This window comes from Microtus ochrogaster, chromosome 8 (genome assembly GCF_000317375.1).
Source record: "Microtus ochrogaster isolate Prairie Vole_2 chromosome 8, MicOch1.0, whole genome shotgun sequence".
NCBI classification, from domain to species: Eukaryota; Metazoa; Chordata; class Mammalia; order Rodentia; family Cricetidae; genus Microtus; species Microtus ochrogaster.
The window spans coordinates 21,562,949-21,578,336 of record NC_022015.1 but is presented as its reverse complement, the minus strand read 5'-3'; the positions used below and the strand labels follow the sequence as shown (position 1 = coordinate 21,578,336).

The following is a 15,388-nucleotide window of genomic DNA, read 5'->3' as shown; positions in this document are numbered from 1 at the left end:
AGGATAGTGAAACAGGAAGGCCCACATTAACTGTGGGTGGCAATATCCCATGGGTGGGGGTCCTGGGTTAAACATGAAGAAAAATGGAGTTAAACTTGTCTGGACGCAGTGTCATAGGCACACCCCAACATGCATCTTCAATGTCACTACTTGTGTCCATTGTGCCCCGCACATCTGTGACCCCCATTGTGTCCCCACTTCTTTAGGGGTCTCTGTTACCCTCAAACAGGGTTTTCCTTCCACACTATACCACACTATACTTTTTGGTTGGTTTTAGGGGCAACCTCATGTGTGATAAGTGGGTCACTGAGCATGGAAATCCCCTTGGGATACTGCAATGGAGAACACACTGAGTTGAGTACACTCATGAATGAGGGGAAAGGCCAACAAAGATGCACCCTCAAAGACAAAATTCCTCAGCAAAGGGGAACACTGCATGAATGACTTTGATCTCTCTCCTCTTTGATGCCTAATTTGGACTCGAGATCTTGTGGGAGGAAAACTAGAAGTTCTGAGCATATCTGTCAGGGATATAATAATACTGTGTTGGTCACTTTGCTTATCCTGTGACTGAATATTTATAAGAACCAACCCATGCCGGGCGGTGGTGGCGCACGCCTTTAATCCCAGCACTCGGGAGACAGAGGCAGGCGGATCTCTGGGAGTTCGAAGCCAGCCTGGTCTACAAGAGCTAGTTCCAGGACAGGCACAAAAAAAACCAACCCAAGGGAGAAAATATTTGTTTTGGCTTGCAATTTGAGAACAGCTCATTGCAGCACAGAAAGCAGGGCAGGCTGTGGTGGAAAGAACTTGCAGCAAGACTATGACATTTAGGGGATCAGGAAGATGGAACCAGAATGGACTGTAAGCCTCAAAGTTGGCATTCCTAGGGACCCACTTCCTATAGCAATGCTTCCACCTCCCAGTGGGCCCACAGTCTCCCAAAATAATGCCACCAGATGGGAACCAAGCATACAAGCACTTTAGCCTGTCGGGAAAATCGTACACCCAAATATGACAAATACCTGTAGCTAATAATTAGATTTTCCTTTTGTTAGCTTCTTGTTGTTTACTTGCTTGTTTTTGAGTCTATAGCCCAAACTATCCTTGAAGTTATGATAATCCCCCTGTGTCCACCTCCTGATGCCAGGATTACATGTGGGAGCTGCTATACTCAGTTTTACTATTAGATTTTCTAAAAGTAAGTTTTACGTTTGAGGGTGGATTTCATTTTAACATGAGAGGAAATCAATGAAATGCCAGAGATACGGTGCAAAGAATTTAAAATATCGCTGACACTAACTATATGAATCAGACAGAAGATGAAAATAAGACACTTGCGTTGGAATAAAGCAAATAAAAATGATATAAATCACAATATAGCAAACATAAGAGATTATAATTCAAAGCTTCCCAGAGCATAGAGCCTCTCCAGAGATTCAGAGAGTTCAGACACAAACCCATTAGGTTTACAAGAGTGTGTGCGTGAGTCAAGGGCAAACCGGTTTGTACAGTTGGGTACTTCTTTTTGGTAAACTCCTCTGGCGGAATCAGAATGGAAAGATACTCCAGCAAGTGTGTTTGCTAATGACTACCATGTTCTAGTACAGAGTGCCCGCTGCAGTCACTTGACTTTTCTGACCTATTTCTCTATAGAGCAGGCCTAAGCCACACCTGGGCCAGAATGTCCAGTGAAGTTGCTCACCGGTTTTAGATACAAGATGCTCAAAAGCCATGAATGGACTTGTACTCAGAAGAGTGTCCCTAGGGTCCTGAAACTGTTTTGTGGTGGCCATACCTGCTTCCCTTTGATTTCCCAGAACCAGTTATGAAGCTTCCTTATCCCACTTCAGTACGAGTACAGGCTGGAAATATAAATGGATCTGCTTACATGCGGATGGCAACCTGGTGTTCCAGGAGACTCTCTCTGTCTTGTAATGATTTCCTTTGTCTGTTTGGAGTATTGGCTTTTTATGCTTTGTTGCTGTTGCTTGAGCCAGTGTCTCCTATATCTCAGGCTGACCTCCATCTTGCTAAGTAGCCTCGAATGGCAGGAAATGTCATTTTAAACTCACTTTCCCTCTCCTTCCTCTGATTTCTTCCCAAACTTTTTTTATTTATTTTATGAGTGTTTTGTCACATGTATATAAATGCACCATGTGCTTGCTGGTGCCCACAGAGGTCAGAAGAAGGCATCAGATCCCTTAATACTGGATTGCTGGGAATGGAACCCAGGTCTTTTATAAGAGCAACAAGTGCTCTTAACTGCTAAGCCATCTCTCCAGTACAATCTTCTCAAACTCATATACTCACCGAACATTTCCTACTGTGGTTTACACTGTGTAACTCTCCTAAGCCAACTAATCCAACAAGGTTTCATCTTTGTTGGTTTCTGGATTGATTCTCAAAGTGCAGTTAGTAGACTCAAAGGTATAACCACTGCACGGTTCTGGTGTGACCTTGTGTGCACATCTTTCTTTTCAATTACCAACATGACCAGGGTCTTTATTTGTTGTTTGTTTATGACACAGTGTGGTGGTTTGAAAGTGATGGGGGAGAGTCTTCTATTTTGTGTTAATTTCAATTGGTTAAATATAGAGAATGCCCTGGCCCTTTAATAGGACAGAAAATTAGGTAGGTGGAGTAAACAGAACAGAATGCTGGGAGAAAGAAGCTGAGTCAGGGAGTCGCCATGGTTCTCCCACTCCAGACAGATGCAGGTTAAGATCTTTCCTAGTAAGCGCACCTCGTGGTGCTACATAGATTATTAGAAATGGGTTAAGAGGCTGAAACTAATGGGCCAGGCAGTGTTTTAAAGAATACAGTTTCCGTGTAATTATTTCGAGTAAAGCTAGTGGTGTGGGCGGCCAGGTGCCTGGAAAGTAGCCCGCCGCTCATATTATGTAGTAATAGGGGCGGCGGGGCTGCGTCCCCAGCACCCTGGCTGCCTGGCTAACCTTATGCTCTGAAATAACAACACACAAACTGTATTCTTTTAAACACTGCTTGGCCCATTTCTATCTAGCCTTTTCTAGGCTAATTCTCGCACCTGGACTAGCCCATTTCTAATTATCTGTGTAGCCCACGAGGTGGCTTACCAGGGAGATTCTAGCCTACGTCCATCCTGGGTCAGAGCTTCATCGCATGTGTCTCAGAGAGCAGAGCTATCCCTGTGTCTGCCCAGGAGAGGGGAACATGGTGTCTCTGCTCCAGAGAGCAGAGCTGTTGAGTCTGAGCTCACTTTCTCTTCCTCCCAGCATTCTGTTCTGTTTACTCCTCCCACCTATGTTTTAACCTATGAGGGCCAAGCAGTTTCTTTATTGCTTAACCAATGAAATCAACAGATTGATATATGACACTCCCACATCAATATTACAACATGAAAGAAAATAGCTCCCACAGAGAGCGACACTATTAGGAAGTGTGACTTTGCTGGAGTAGGTGTGGCCTTGTTGAAGGAAGTGTGTCACTGTGAGGGTGGGCTTTGAGGTCTCCTATGCTACACCCAGCTGCTTCTGCTGCCTGCAGATCAAGAAGTAGAACTCTCAGCTCCCTCTCCAGCACCATGTCTGCCTGCATGGCACCATGCCCCACCATGATGATAATGGATTAAGCCTCTGAAACTATAGGCCAGCCTCAATTTAATGTCTTCTAAGAGTTACTGTGGTCACAGCGTCTCATCACAGCAATTGAAAGCCTAAGACACACAGGGTCTCACTAAGTAGCCTTAACTGGCCTAGAACTTGCTATTTAGACAAGACTGAACGCAAACTCACAAATATCCACTTGCCTCTGCCTCCTAAGCACCAAGATTGAAGGTAGATACTGCCATGTCTGGTTATAAGCATGTTTGGGGTTTTGTTAAAGAGAGATAACTCCCTTTAAATGTTATTTAATTAATTTAAAAGTTTGGCAGTTAAAGCTGATGGAAAAAGAAAAGTTCTTTATCTTTAAGGGCATGGCCCCTGGTAAGCTGAGCACACTTCAGGGGAAGGCCATACATTTGAGAATACAGGCCAGCATAACTTGAACTTGATGGTGTGAAAAAAAGAGATAGAGAATGCAAAACTGGGTGGAAGGAGGAAGGGATCTGGGAGGGGGAGGGGAAAGGAGGGAAGGGTCTGGAAGGTGGAAGGTAGAGGCAGGAGCAATGGAAGGGTTTGTGGGAGGAGTGAATACAATCAGGACACTACAAAATTCTCAAAGAACTGATAAAATTTTTAAATAAAAGTTTTACATTTAAAAAATGCTTTATATCATACATGTGATTACATTCATACATACCCCAGTCTCCTCTCCTGCTCATGCCTCAACTCCCAAGATTCAGGTAGGCAGGTGAAGCTAATGTATATTCAGGACTGCAACAGCTTTGCCATGCCCACAAGCCAGTACCCCATCACATCCCTCCCATCCTTCCCTTCCCATGGCCCTTTTAGCCCCTTTTCTATGATGCTCCCTGGGCCCCAGAGGGAGTGATAGAGAGATCCCATTTGGAGCAAGACTCCAGTAATCTCTTATTCTCAGTATTTTGACTAGCTATGAACCCCTGTTTAGAGTGCTGCCCAATACCGAAAAGCTGCCCAATACTTCTCACCAAAGCCAACAGTATTGGGTGTAAGTAAAACTATTTAGAAGGCAGTTTAATGACATGCCCATCTAGGAAAACATCAGTAGAAGAATCCTCTTCAGGGACTGTGACATCCCTGGTCTTGGGACCAGATGTACAGTGCCAGGCACATATTCCGTCCCACTGAAGGGGCCTCAGATCCAACCATGACACCACTCTTGTCTTAACTACGGTTTCTATTTTGTGATAAAACATCATGCCCAAGAACAGCTTTGGGAGAAAAGGGTTTATTTCAGCTTACAATCTATATGTAGTCTATCATGAAGAGAGGTCAGGGCAGGAACTCGAGGCAGGAACTGAAGCTGAGGCCATGGAGGGGTTCTACTTACTAGTTTGCTCCCCGAGGCTTTCTCAAACTGCTACACTCCAGGACCAGCTGCCCAAGGGCGGCACCATCCACAGGGGGCTGAGCCTTCTCACATTAATCATTAATCAAGCAAACGTCCTACAGACTTGCCTATAGGCAATCTGATGAAGACATTTTCTCAATTATGGTTCTTCTTACCAAATAACTCTAGCTTGTGTCAGGTTGACGAAAGCTAATTAGCATAACCTTTCTCTCCAAAATTTTGACTATAATACTGAGGTGAGTGATATAGATGAGCATTTTAAGTTCTCTAGAGTTTTTGCTGAACTAATCTTTCACGTCCTTTTCATGTTAATTTACTAAAAGTTCACTGTAAGAAAACCTTGAAATGAGTCTAAAGCACCAGGGTACATTACCGATGGTGTTCTGTAAGAGTCCTTCTGATCTGCATCAAGGTGGGCACACAAAGACCAACCCCACTTCACCCAGTTCCACCCACCCAGTTCCACCCACTTCACCTTCCCTTCACCCCACATGCTGCGCATGCCTAGGCCCCAGCCTCGGAGGTTTCTGAGGCACGTCACCGGACTCCTAGGAGCCTGGCCAGAGCAGCACCAGAGAACAAGTCATTCACCCCCTCCCAGCTCGTAAGATGTACTAGAGAAATCGAACCCACCACACAAGTGCCTGCTGAGCACTAGCAGCTGCATGCCTCGGGTCAGATGCTCTTACCAATGGCAATACAAACACACAGGGTAGCTATGCTGGCTGTTTAGGACAGTTCTGGTCTCCAGCATGTCCCACTTTCTGACCACAGTCTTGATCTCTAGAGTATCATGCACAGTCAGACCACATCCTGACCTTCAGCATGTCCCCACAGTCAGACCACATCCTGACCTTCAGCGTGTCCCACACAGACAACAGTCCTGGTCTTCAGCATGTTTCACAGTCAGACCAGTCCTGACTGTCAGCATTTCTCACACAGTCAGACCACAGTCCTGATCTCCAGCATGTCCCACAGTCAGACCACAGTCCTGATCTCCAGCATGTCCCACAGTCAGACCACAGTCCTGGTCTTCAGCATGTCCCACACAGTCAGACCACAGTCCTGGTCTTCAGCATGTCCCACACAGTTAGACCACAGTCCTGACCTTCAGCATGTCCCCACAGTCAGACCACAGTCCTGACCTTCAGTGTGTCCCACAGTCAGACCACAGTCCTGGTCTTCAGCATGCCTCACAGATGACCTCTGGTCAAGACAGGGGAACCTACGTCTACCGTCTTCTTTTCAAGCACTTTCCTCAAACATCATCACGCATCCTTTTTTTTTTGAGGCAAGGTCTGACTTTATAGCTCAGTCCTCCCTAGTGCTGCAATTACAGCCACAAAGAGAAACACACTGCCTGGGTCCCTTTAAGAAAAAAAAAATCAGTCGAGCTTTGAGAGAACACGTCTATCTGGCTGGATGCAAGCAAGCAGCACGTACCAGACTTAGAAAACTACCTATCATTGCAGACACTTGTGTGTAAACATGACTGGCAGCTGCCCCTCCCCGTAATTTTGTGACTTTTACCTTCAAGTGCCTTCTTTCTAAGGTCTCTGTCGTAAACCCTACCAGGAAACACATCTGGAGACTTCTTCCCTCGCCTGAGGAAAACAAGAGCGCCAACGAGGAGCAGCCCCCAGCTCAGCAGTATTCTCACCTTTACAAATCTGAGCCACCTGCACTGGGAAAGGGGTTGGCTCACAAACCACTGATTTGGTGATCCTCCAAGGTCTCTTCCAAGTGTCACTTGACTTTACAGTTTTGATTTTTAAATTCCCCTAATCAACAAGCATTTGATAAGCACCTTACTCAGTGGCAAGACTCTGAGGTCAATAAACCAGACACTAATACCAAGACTCAGGAACCAGAGATGGGATGGTCGTAGCTCAGAGATGCTAATACTGAGACACAGGAACCAGTGATGGGGATGTAGCTCAGAGATACTAAAACCGAGACACAGGAAGCACAGTGATGGGGCGGGATGCAGCTCAGAGACGCTAATACCAAGACACAGGAACCCCAGTGACATTGCAGGATGTAGCTCAGATGGTCTGGTGCTTGTGCAGTATCATCAGGTCCTGGGTTTGATCGCCAGCACTGTCTAAACCAGGTGTGGAAACACACACCTATAATCCTAGCATTTGGGAGAGGCAAGGGAATCCAAGGTTCAAGGTCATCCTCAAATACTCATCAAGTTCAAGGGCAGTCTGGGCTGCGGGTCTTGAAGGGGTTAAAAGAAGAGAGAGAGAGGTAACAGTGATAGAAAATATATATCTAGACAAGTTCACTGAAATAGTTTATTTTATGTTCCCCAACTATTAAAATGAAGTATCACTCGGTTGGCATGGACTCCTCCTAATGCCCCTTCCCTGCCCATGACTCACAAGACACAAGCAGAATGATACAACTCAAACTTGTTACAAGTTGAAAAAGCTAAATATTTTATTAAAATATACATGAGGAACCTCTGTTTTCCCCTTATTCTGACAGTATTCGAAGTCATATGGAAACTAAGTGAACAGTAATTGTTCTGGTGGAGAGAAACGAAGGTCAAAAGAAATCAAGAGAACCCAACTTGGCTAAGTGCTTCCCTGGCGGGGACAGTGTCCTCAGCTAGAGGAGGTGATGGGAAACCGTGCTGCCTGGGGTCAAAGGGTGCGCTCTCCAGAGCGGTGCTTCTGCACAGCTCCTCATGCTGTGCTGACCCCGACCATACAACGATTTCATTTCATAATCCTAATTCAGCTCTGATATGAAGGATTGCCTGATATGCAACCCCCGTGAAAAGGTCACTGGACCCCAAAGGGGTTGAGAGTCACTCTCTAAACCCTCAGTTTAGAGGCTGCGGGGTGACAACACTTTAAGAAAGGTGAGAAACAACAGTTTGCAGCTTGAAAAAGAGCATCGATGTCGCTGTTTTATTCACACCAATTAGAATACATACACAAAAATGTGTATTATATGTTGTTTTTAAAAAAAGTCCATGTTCCATGAGAACTATGTGAACGACATAAAATGTTTCTGCTATGTAACAAAAGAAGAAGTCAGCATTCCCAGTGTTTGTTAGGAAATTAGTTAGACGAGGAGTAAACAAAATGATGTTACAGAGCAGTCTGCACCAAGCAGCGCTACATCCCAGCAGCAGGAAATCCACCCTTTCAAACCCTTTGGTACAAGTAAAATTAAACCAAAGAACGAAATCTCCCACTCTGGTTGTCTGTGAACTGGAAGCTCGGCCGTGGTGCCGGCACAGACACTCAACTCACAACGAAAGCCTGCCACATGCTCACCTCTCGGGGGGTGGACAAGCCAGGAGAAGCCACATCATCTAAGTGCTTCACTCCTTCTGTAGAGTGACCAGGCTCTCAGTGATGGCGTTCGGCTTCACAAATTCAGGTCAGCTTGGCTGAGGAGCCTACTGCCTTGTCACGAGCAGGAACAACTCTACCAGGACTGCTCAGAGAAATTCACATTTAAAGCACAGCACAAGCTTCTTTTCTTTTTTGTTGTGAAGTGTCTCTCTATGTTGTCCTGGCTGTTCTGGAACTTGCTATATAGACCAGAGATCTACCTGCCTCTGCCTCTCAAGTGCTGGGATTGAAGGCATGTGCCACCACGCCCAACCTAGCATACATAAGCTTCTGAAAAATCATGTTAATACAGTTTCTCAAGAAGTCCATATTTAAATAAAAATAACATATTACATTAATACAAAGAAAAACGTTAAGTTTAATAGCCTACTGACAATAGTTTCAAAAAATAGAAATAACCATTTGCAGCTACTAATATCTCTTCATTAGGACACACTTAATTTTGGTAACTACACAACTAAACAGATCTGAGAATTTTCCACAGCATTATTTTATGGTTGCAGTTTTTCTTCTATACTGTCCAAATGCAGTACTGATTTTCTTCCCCAGTATTTTTCTGTTCTGTGCCTTTTAAAATGAATTCCTACATCTGAGAAGCCGAGGTCAGCAACTGCTGCTGAGTCACTTCTGTCATCATCACTGGAGCCAAGAGGGTGGGTCACCACGGGGCCTCCCAACAATGGCACTCATGCTGGAACTTCCTGGAAGACAACAAAGTCTTTAAAAATCCCAAATGACTGTCACAAAACATCAATAACAACTGCTCCCTCCCATTGTGAAGTCAAACCAGCCACATGCTCAACTTGACTAACCAATGCCGCTATAGCTCCAGAGCTCCATCAAGCCCAGGACCTCCAACACACCTTCCAAAAGGATCTGTGGGGTCTTGGGGATCAGTGAGGACAAGAAGCATAACAAAGCTGGCCGTGGTGGAACACACATTTGATGCCAGCACTGGGCAGAAGCAGGGGAATCTCTGTAAGTTCAAGGCCAGCCTAAGTTATATAATAAAACTTTGTCTTTAAAAAAAAAAAGGCTGGGTGGTGGTGGTACAAGCCTTTAACCCCAGTGCGTGGGAGGCAGTGAATCTCTGTGAGTTCAAGGCCATCCTGGTCTACCAAGTTCCAGGACAGCCAAGGCAACACTGAGAAGCACTCCTTTGAAAAACACAAAAAGATGCTAACATTTAGCCCTTACCCGCAATGCCATATGATAAATAAATTGATCAGAATGCCCAGAAAACGGATACTAGGCGAATGATAGAGGTATCAAGTAAAAAGGACACAACATTCAAATACAGTCAGGAAACAATGACTACTTTCTCAGGGAAAGTCAAGTCCCTCTCAAGCCCACACATTTCTAGAGTTACAGGAAGAACTAAAAGCAAGCAACACTAAATATCTAAGTAGTCATTAGTTTTAAAGTGTACCACCAATCTAACCTAAAAATAAGAGACAAGTAACAAAGCAGACAGAGACTGCAGGATATCATCCATCGGTTTAAGCAAAAATACATCGGCACAGCCACAGGCACCCGTGCACACATCCAACAATCCCTGCCCCACACCTCCAGGAAATGCAAAAAGGTCAGGAGGCAACTGACAAAGAAATGAAACTGGTAGGTTAAATCTATCAAAACTACTCAAGTTCACTAACAAAGGGAAAACAAACAAGATGGCTCAGCAATTTCTGGTGCTCAACTGCCAGAATTCAAAAATAGTCACAATTAGTATTGTCAAGAGGAAATAAAAACTGGCATTATACATTAACAGTAGATATGAAAACTGAGGGGCTTCTCGAGAATGCAACTGAACAGTAAGAGCAGACTAGAAAGCCTTTCAAAATGTGGGATATTCTAGGTCTAACAGTGCCACTCACAGGCTTATCACAAGTCAGAGACAGGCAAAAGCACGTAAAGCTACGTGTCAAAGTTATGTACAATAGTGAAGGTGGATATGTTGGGGGGAGTTACCTAACACTCAAAAGTGGAGGATAAGTTAATAAATAATAAAACTATGAAATAAAATTCGATAAATCCATTCAAAAAGGGCCAATGAGATGGTTCAGAGTGAATAAAGGTGCTTATGACACAACCTTACAACCTGAGTTTGAGTTTGGGACTCCACGCTGCAAAGAGAATACTTACTCCAGCAGGCTGTCCACTGGCTTCCACATATGCACCATGCATGGCACATACACCCAAATATAAATACATAAATGTTCATTTAAAGCTTTAAAATATCTAAATAAAGAAGTTGAACCACATATACGTATTCCCCACTGCCTTACTTCTGACAAAACTCCCTCTCCTCACCTTTGACCTCTGGCCTGACAGTAAAGCAACTGTGATCACCAGTAATGACCTGCGTCCGCACCTGCCTGAAGCCTGTCCTCTGACCCTTGTCTGCAGCAATCCACCCTTGCTTGGGCTCAACTTCTGGAGTCCTTTCACTCCAGGGACCCCTGCTCTTCCCCACACTCCTTCAAGGTGACCTCTGAGTCTTTGGATGGCAAATTCATACTGATGCCTCTGACGTCATCTTTAGCGCTCAGATTTCTTTTCACCTTCAGACCAACATTATCAATTACTGACTCAACAAACCAGAAGTGATTACCCACCACCCCACCCCCCCAAACACCTGCTCCTCCATGGGCCCTGCCAGGAAAAAGCACCATCACGCAGTTCCCATTAAACCGCACAGGCGTCCTCCGTAACTCTCTATTCCTTTACATCCACAGTGACGTCACTGGTGACTCGTGAGAGCTCTTCTCTGTAACAGACCCAAATTCAATTGTCTCTCATCAGTCATCTCCTGCGGCCAGAGTTCAAGTCACCACTGTGCCAGCTGAAATGGCCTTTCTTTTTCTTCTCCTTTTCTTTCTCTCGTCCATTCTCCTCTTACAGCTGGCATGGCCTGGTTTGTCTTTTAAACAATGATAAAATTGTCCTTAGGCTTCTATCTGTGTCCACTCCTAAATTCTAAATGAGAGTAAGAATTCCGAGAGGACCTGACTTCCCTCTATCATCTTATCACAAAGGGACCCAACAATTTCAGCAGCACAAACATCAGCATTACACATTTAATAAGGATTAACTCACCCAGTAAAATGCAAGTCTGCTCAGTGCTGGGGCTGCTCTGGAATAATGTTCATTGTTCGATAAATTTCTTTAAGTAACAGGAGGGCAGTATCTTCAGATTCCCTAGCAGAAAGAAAAAGGAGGTAAGTGCCCCACATGCTATTCTACTCGGTTCTGCATGGGCAGATGACAGCAGAGCACGGAGCACAGAGCACTCTTTAAAGCCTGTATGGACTCCAGTCAGTTCCAAAACAGTCATGCTGGGAATCTCATCAGTGATGGGGACATACGGAAAAATGGCTTTAAAGACCTTAAACTTCTGCCATTAAAGATACCCAATAGGGCTGGAGAGTTAGCTCAGCAGTTAAGAGCATTGCCAGCTCCTGAGTTCAATTCCCAGCAACCACATGGTAGCTCACAACCACCTATAATGGGATCTGATGCCCTCTTCTGGCATGCAGGTGTATATGCAGATAGAGCACCATATACATAGAATTAAAAACTCTTAGGGAAGAAAAAAGATACCCCTATAAAATCACTGCACAAACACCCGTGGTCTCTGGTCAGGGCAGATGACATGCTGACACACTGCCACCTTGTGGATTACTGAATTCCATGCAGACTTAGAAAAGTTGCCAACAAGTCAGAAATGTAAACTGCTGGCCAAGTCTCTCCTCAGTATCTGCATCTGGATTTAAAAGAAGCATGAAAGCAACAACAAAAACCTAAAGGGGGAAATATTTTGACTGTATGAGTTCAACAGGTGAATCTATTAAGTCCATCACAAGTAGGTAATTAGTAAAAGACCCCCACTACAGTAAAAAACACTGTGCTAGTTAAAGCCATTCAAGGAGAATCAAAGCGAAAAATACTTACCAATAGCATAAGTGACTCTGAAGAGCGAAAAGATATTCATTAAAACTCTCTATTGGCTTTTCTTGAAGAACATAGTCAATCCGACGGCCTCCATTTAACATTCCAACCTTTCCTAAGTAGTCCTCATCCTTGGAAAGTTCTGGACTTTCAACAATCTTTTCTGCTAGAATTTAAACCATTTCAATATCAAAGTCAATCACTTAATTATTCTCTAACTTTAGCTGACTCTCTGGGCTCAATGAATATTGCTTGGCACTCATAGCAACTGAGGAGCTATAAGGCTCACTCCCCATTCCTCCAGAGAAGAGGGGAAGAGGGCTGGTTCCCCAAGATAGAAAGAGACAGCAACAGCTGACAGAAGTTGTGAAGGGGCGAGAGAGCATTGCAGAAAAAAAGAAGCAGAATTAGAATCTTTAAGTCACAAAGCAAGATGATCTGGCATTGCATATAGAGTCTCAAAACCACAGTTCAGCAGGAGAAGGATGGACCCTCGTGGACGCTTTACAAAGCCTGAACACAAACTTAGCTCTCAACTCATAGTCCACCCTGGCTTAACGACCCAAAATAAAATCTTAAAATTGCAGAGAAAAGCCCAAGAACTATCAGGTAAAAACTTCTTTAACAGTTAATGAAAGGTGACATGGAATTCGGAGGACGTATTCCCCTTCAAAGGAGTTACCCAATCTGACAAGGTTAGAAAGGGACACTGTCTCCCACAGATTACACACATTATGCTCTTCAACAGTATGCCAGGGAAACGCTTCAATAACAAACATACCTTCCACTACTTGCTTTTCTTCCTCCTCTTTGATTTGATTGGCCACCTTTTCCAATTCTTCTTGCAACTGCGTTGAAGAAGTGTGAGCACGTGCAAATTCATTGAGTGTCTGCCAAGCACTTTTCAGAGAGCTGATAAAGCCCTGCTTCAAATCGGATCCCATTCGAGAAAGGCTCTCTTTCAACTCTACACAGATTCAGACGACACACCAAGTTAATTAGCCACTGGAATTCTGTGCCATAGAAATTAAAAGTTAACCATGTCACGAGACATGTAAGGGCCTCCTTCTCCCTTAAATCTTATGGGAGTCTCTTGGAACCGGGAACTCTCAATAGGGTAAAATGCTGATTTGCATTGGATTTTTTTGAGACAAGATCTCACTATGAAGGGCTGGCCTTGAACTAGAAATCCTCCTGCCGCAGCCTCCAAGTGCTAAAGTTAGAGGTATACACTACCATGCCTGGCTTTTTGTTTGTTGTTGTTGATGTAGTGTCTTGGAGCTTCAAGCCTAGGATGCTCCTCACATCTCAGACTGCTGAGCACTGGGGTTACAGGCATGAACCACCCCAACTAGCTTTTTTTTTTTTAAAAAACAATTTGATCCATCCCAAACCTACAAAATTTTTTCTCAAAAAGATGTTCAAATTTCATAATACAGACATAATCCTATCAAATATCATAACACAGACATAATCCTATACATTTTTACCAGAAATTTTTAAAACAGGCCTATAACAGCTAGGCATGGGGGCACAAATCTTTAAATCCCAGCACTCAGGAGACAGAGGCAGGTAGATGGATCTCTAAGTGTAAGGCCAGCCTGGTCTACATAGTGAGTCCAGAGCAGCGGGAACTATGAAGAGAGAGACCCTGTCTTAAAAAATAAAACAAAAGGCCTGTAAAACTTTAAAAGTCAGTTTTCTTAATTTGTAATTTAAGATAATTTTGAGAATATCAGATTCTAGGCTGGCAAAATGACTATATAAGGCATTTGCTGGCAAGCCTCACAAGCCGAGAGGGATCCTAAGGACCCATGTAGGAAGGAGAGAATTGATTTCTACAAGCTGGTCTCTGACTTCCACGACAACACTATGGCACACACATCTGCACATATAAATGTAATTTTAAAAATAAAATTAATTTTTAGATTGTTTTATTATTTGTGTGTATGGGTATTTTGGCTTTGTGTCTGTGCACTACATGCATGCAGGGCCCTCAGGGGCCAAAAGAAGATATTGGATCCCGTGAGACTGGGGTTGCAGAAGGCTGTGTGGGTGCTGGGGTAGACTCTGGGTCCTCTGGAAGAGTCAGTTCTTCTAACCACCGAGGCATCACTCTAGCCCTTGTAATTTTTTTATTTTTTAAATCCAGATAAAGGAGCCCAGCAGAAGCGGCGCACACCTTTAATCCCAGCACTCAGGAGGCAGAGGCAGAGACAGAGGCAGACAGATCGCAGACAGATCTCTCTCAGTTCAAAGCCAGCCTGGTCTACAGAGTGAGTTCCAGGATAGTCAGAGCTATAACACAGAGAAACCCTGTCTCAGAAAAACAACAACAAATGGAATAAAGGAACTGAGGAGACAGCTCAGGGTGCCTGCCGTGCGAGCGTGAAGACCTCAGTTTGAAGCCCAGAATCCATGAAACCCATTCAGAGTAGCATATGCCGTGTACTGTGGAGCTCCTGAGGGATGAAAGGTGGTAAGAGAACCCTGGAAACTGCAGGCCAGCTGGTTTGGCACATGCAGCAGATAAAAACCAGAGACCACATTTCAACGAGGTGGAAGGAGAGAACAACCAAAGGTGTACTCTGACCTCATTCCATTTATGAACACATTCACATCTACATCATGTGCACACATACACACACAACTGTGATGACCACCCTGCAACAAATTTCTAATTTTAACTTCTAAAAATTTTAATTTTATTTCTTCTTTTTACATTTATTTATTTTTGTATGAAAATATATACCTTTTTAATGTTAGTCTTCTCCTTTCTAAAAATGACACACTACCATAATCTAATCACAAGAGGGCTGGAGAGGTGACTCGGTGAGTTAGAGCACTGGCTGCTCTTGCAAGAGGACCTGCATTCAATCCCAGCATCCACACGGTGGCTCACAACCATCTATAAGCCCAGTTCAGGGGATCCAATACCCTGTCCTGACTGCCATGGGAACCCACGAGGGAAGAGAGAGCTTTGGCACATCACAAAGACATCACACACAATAAATGTTCATAATTCACCACAGTTTACAATATCAACAGGAAAGGGCAACTATGTGGGTTTTTTTTTTTTTTTTTTT

At 44.1% G+C, this 15,388-nt stretch overlaps 1 protein-coding gene across 3 annotated transcripts in view; it reads right to left on the bottom strand.

Annotated features, from left to right (window-relative positions):
• Nucleotides 1–7,401: 7,401 nt before the first annotated feature.
• Nucleotides 7,402–15,388, bottom strand: part of Sec23ip (SEC23 interacting protein) — a 46,014-nt gene continuing 38,027 nt past the window's right edge. The window contains exons 16-19 of one of the 3 annotated variants that reach the window (XM_005351354.2): nt 13,084–13,269; nt 12,306–12,468; nt 11,451–11,552; nt 7,402–9,052 (exon numbers count right to left, since the gene is read on the bottom strand). In XM_005351354.2, the coding sequence (XP_005351411.1) occupies nt 11,471–11,552; nt 12,306–12,468; nt 13,084–13,269 (431 nt within the window). In that variant the 3' untranslated portion in view covers nt 7,402–9,052; nt 11,451–11,470. The remainder of the gene's footprint in view (nt 9,053–11,450; nt 11,553–12,305; nt 12,469–13,083; nt 13,270–15,388) is intronic. The other 2 variants (XM_013347935.2, XM_013347936.2) reach the window with 2 other exon arrangements.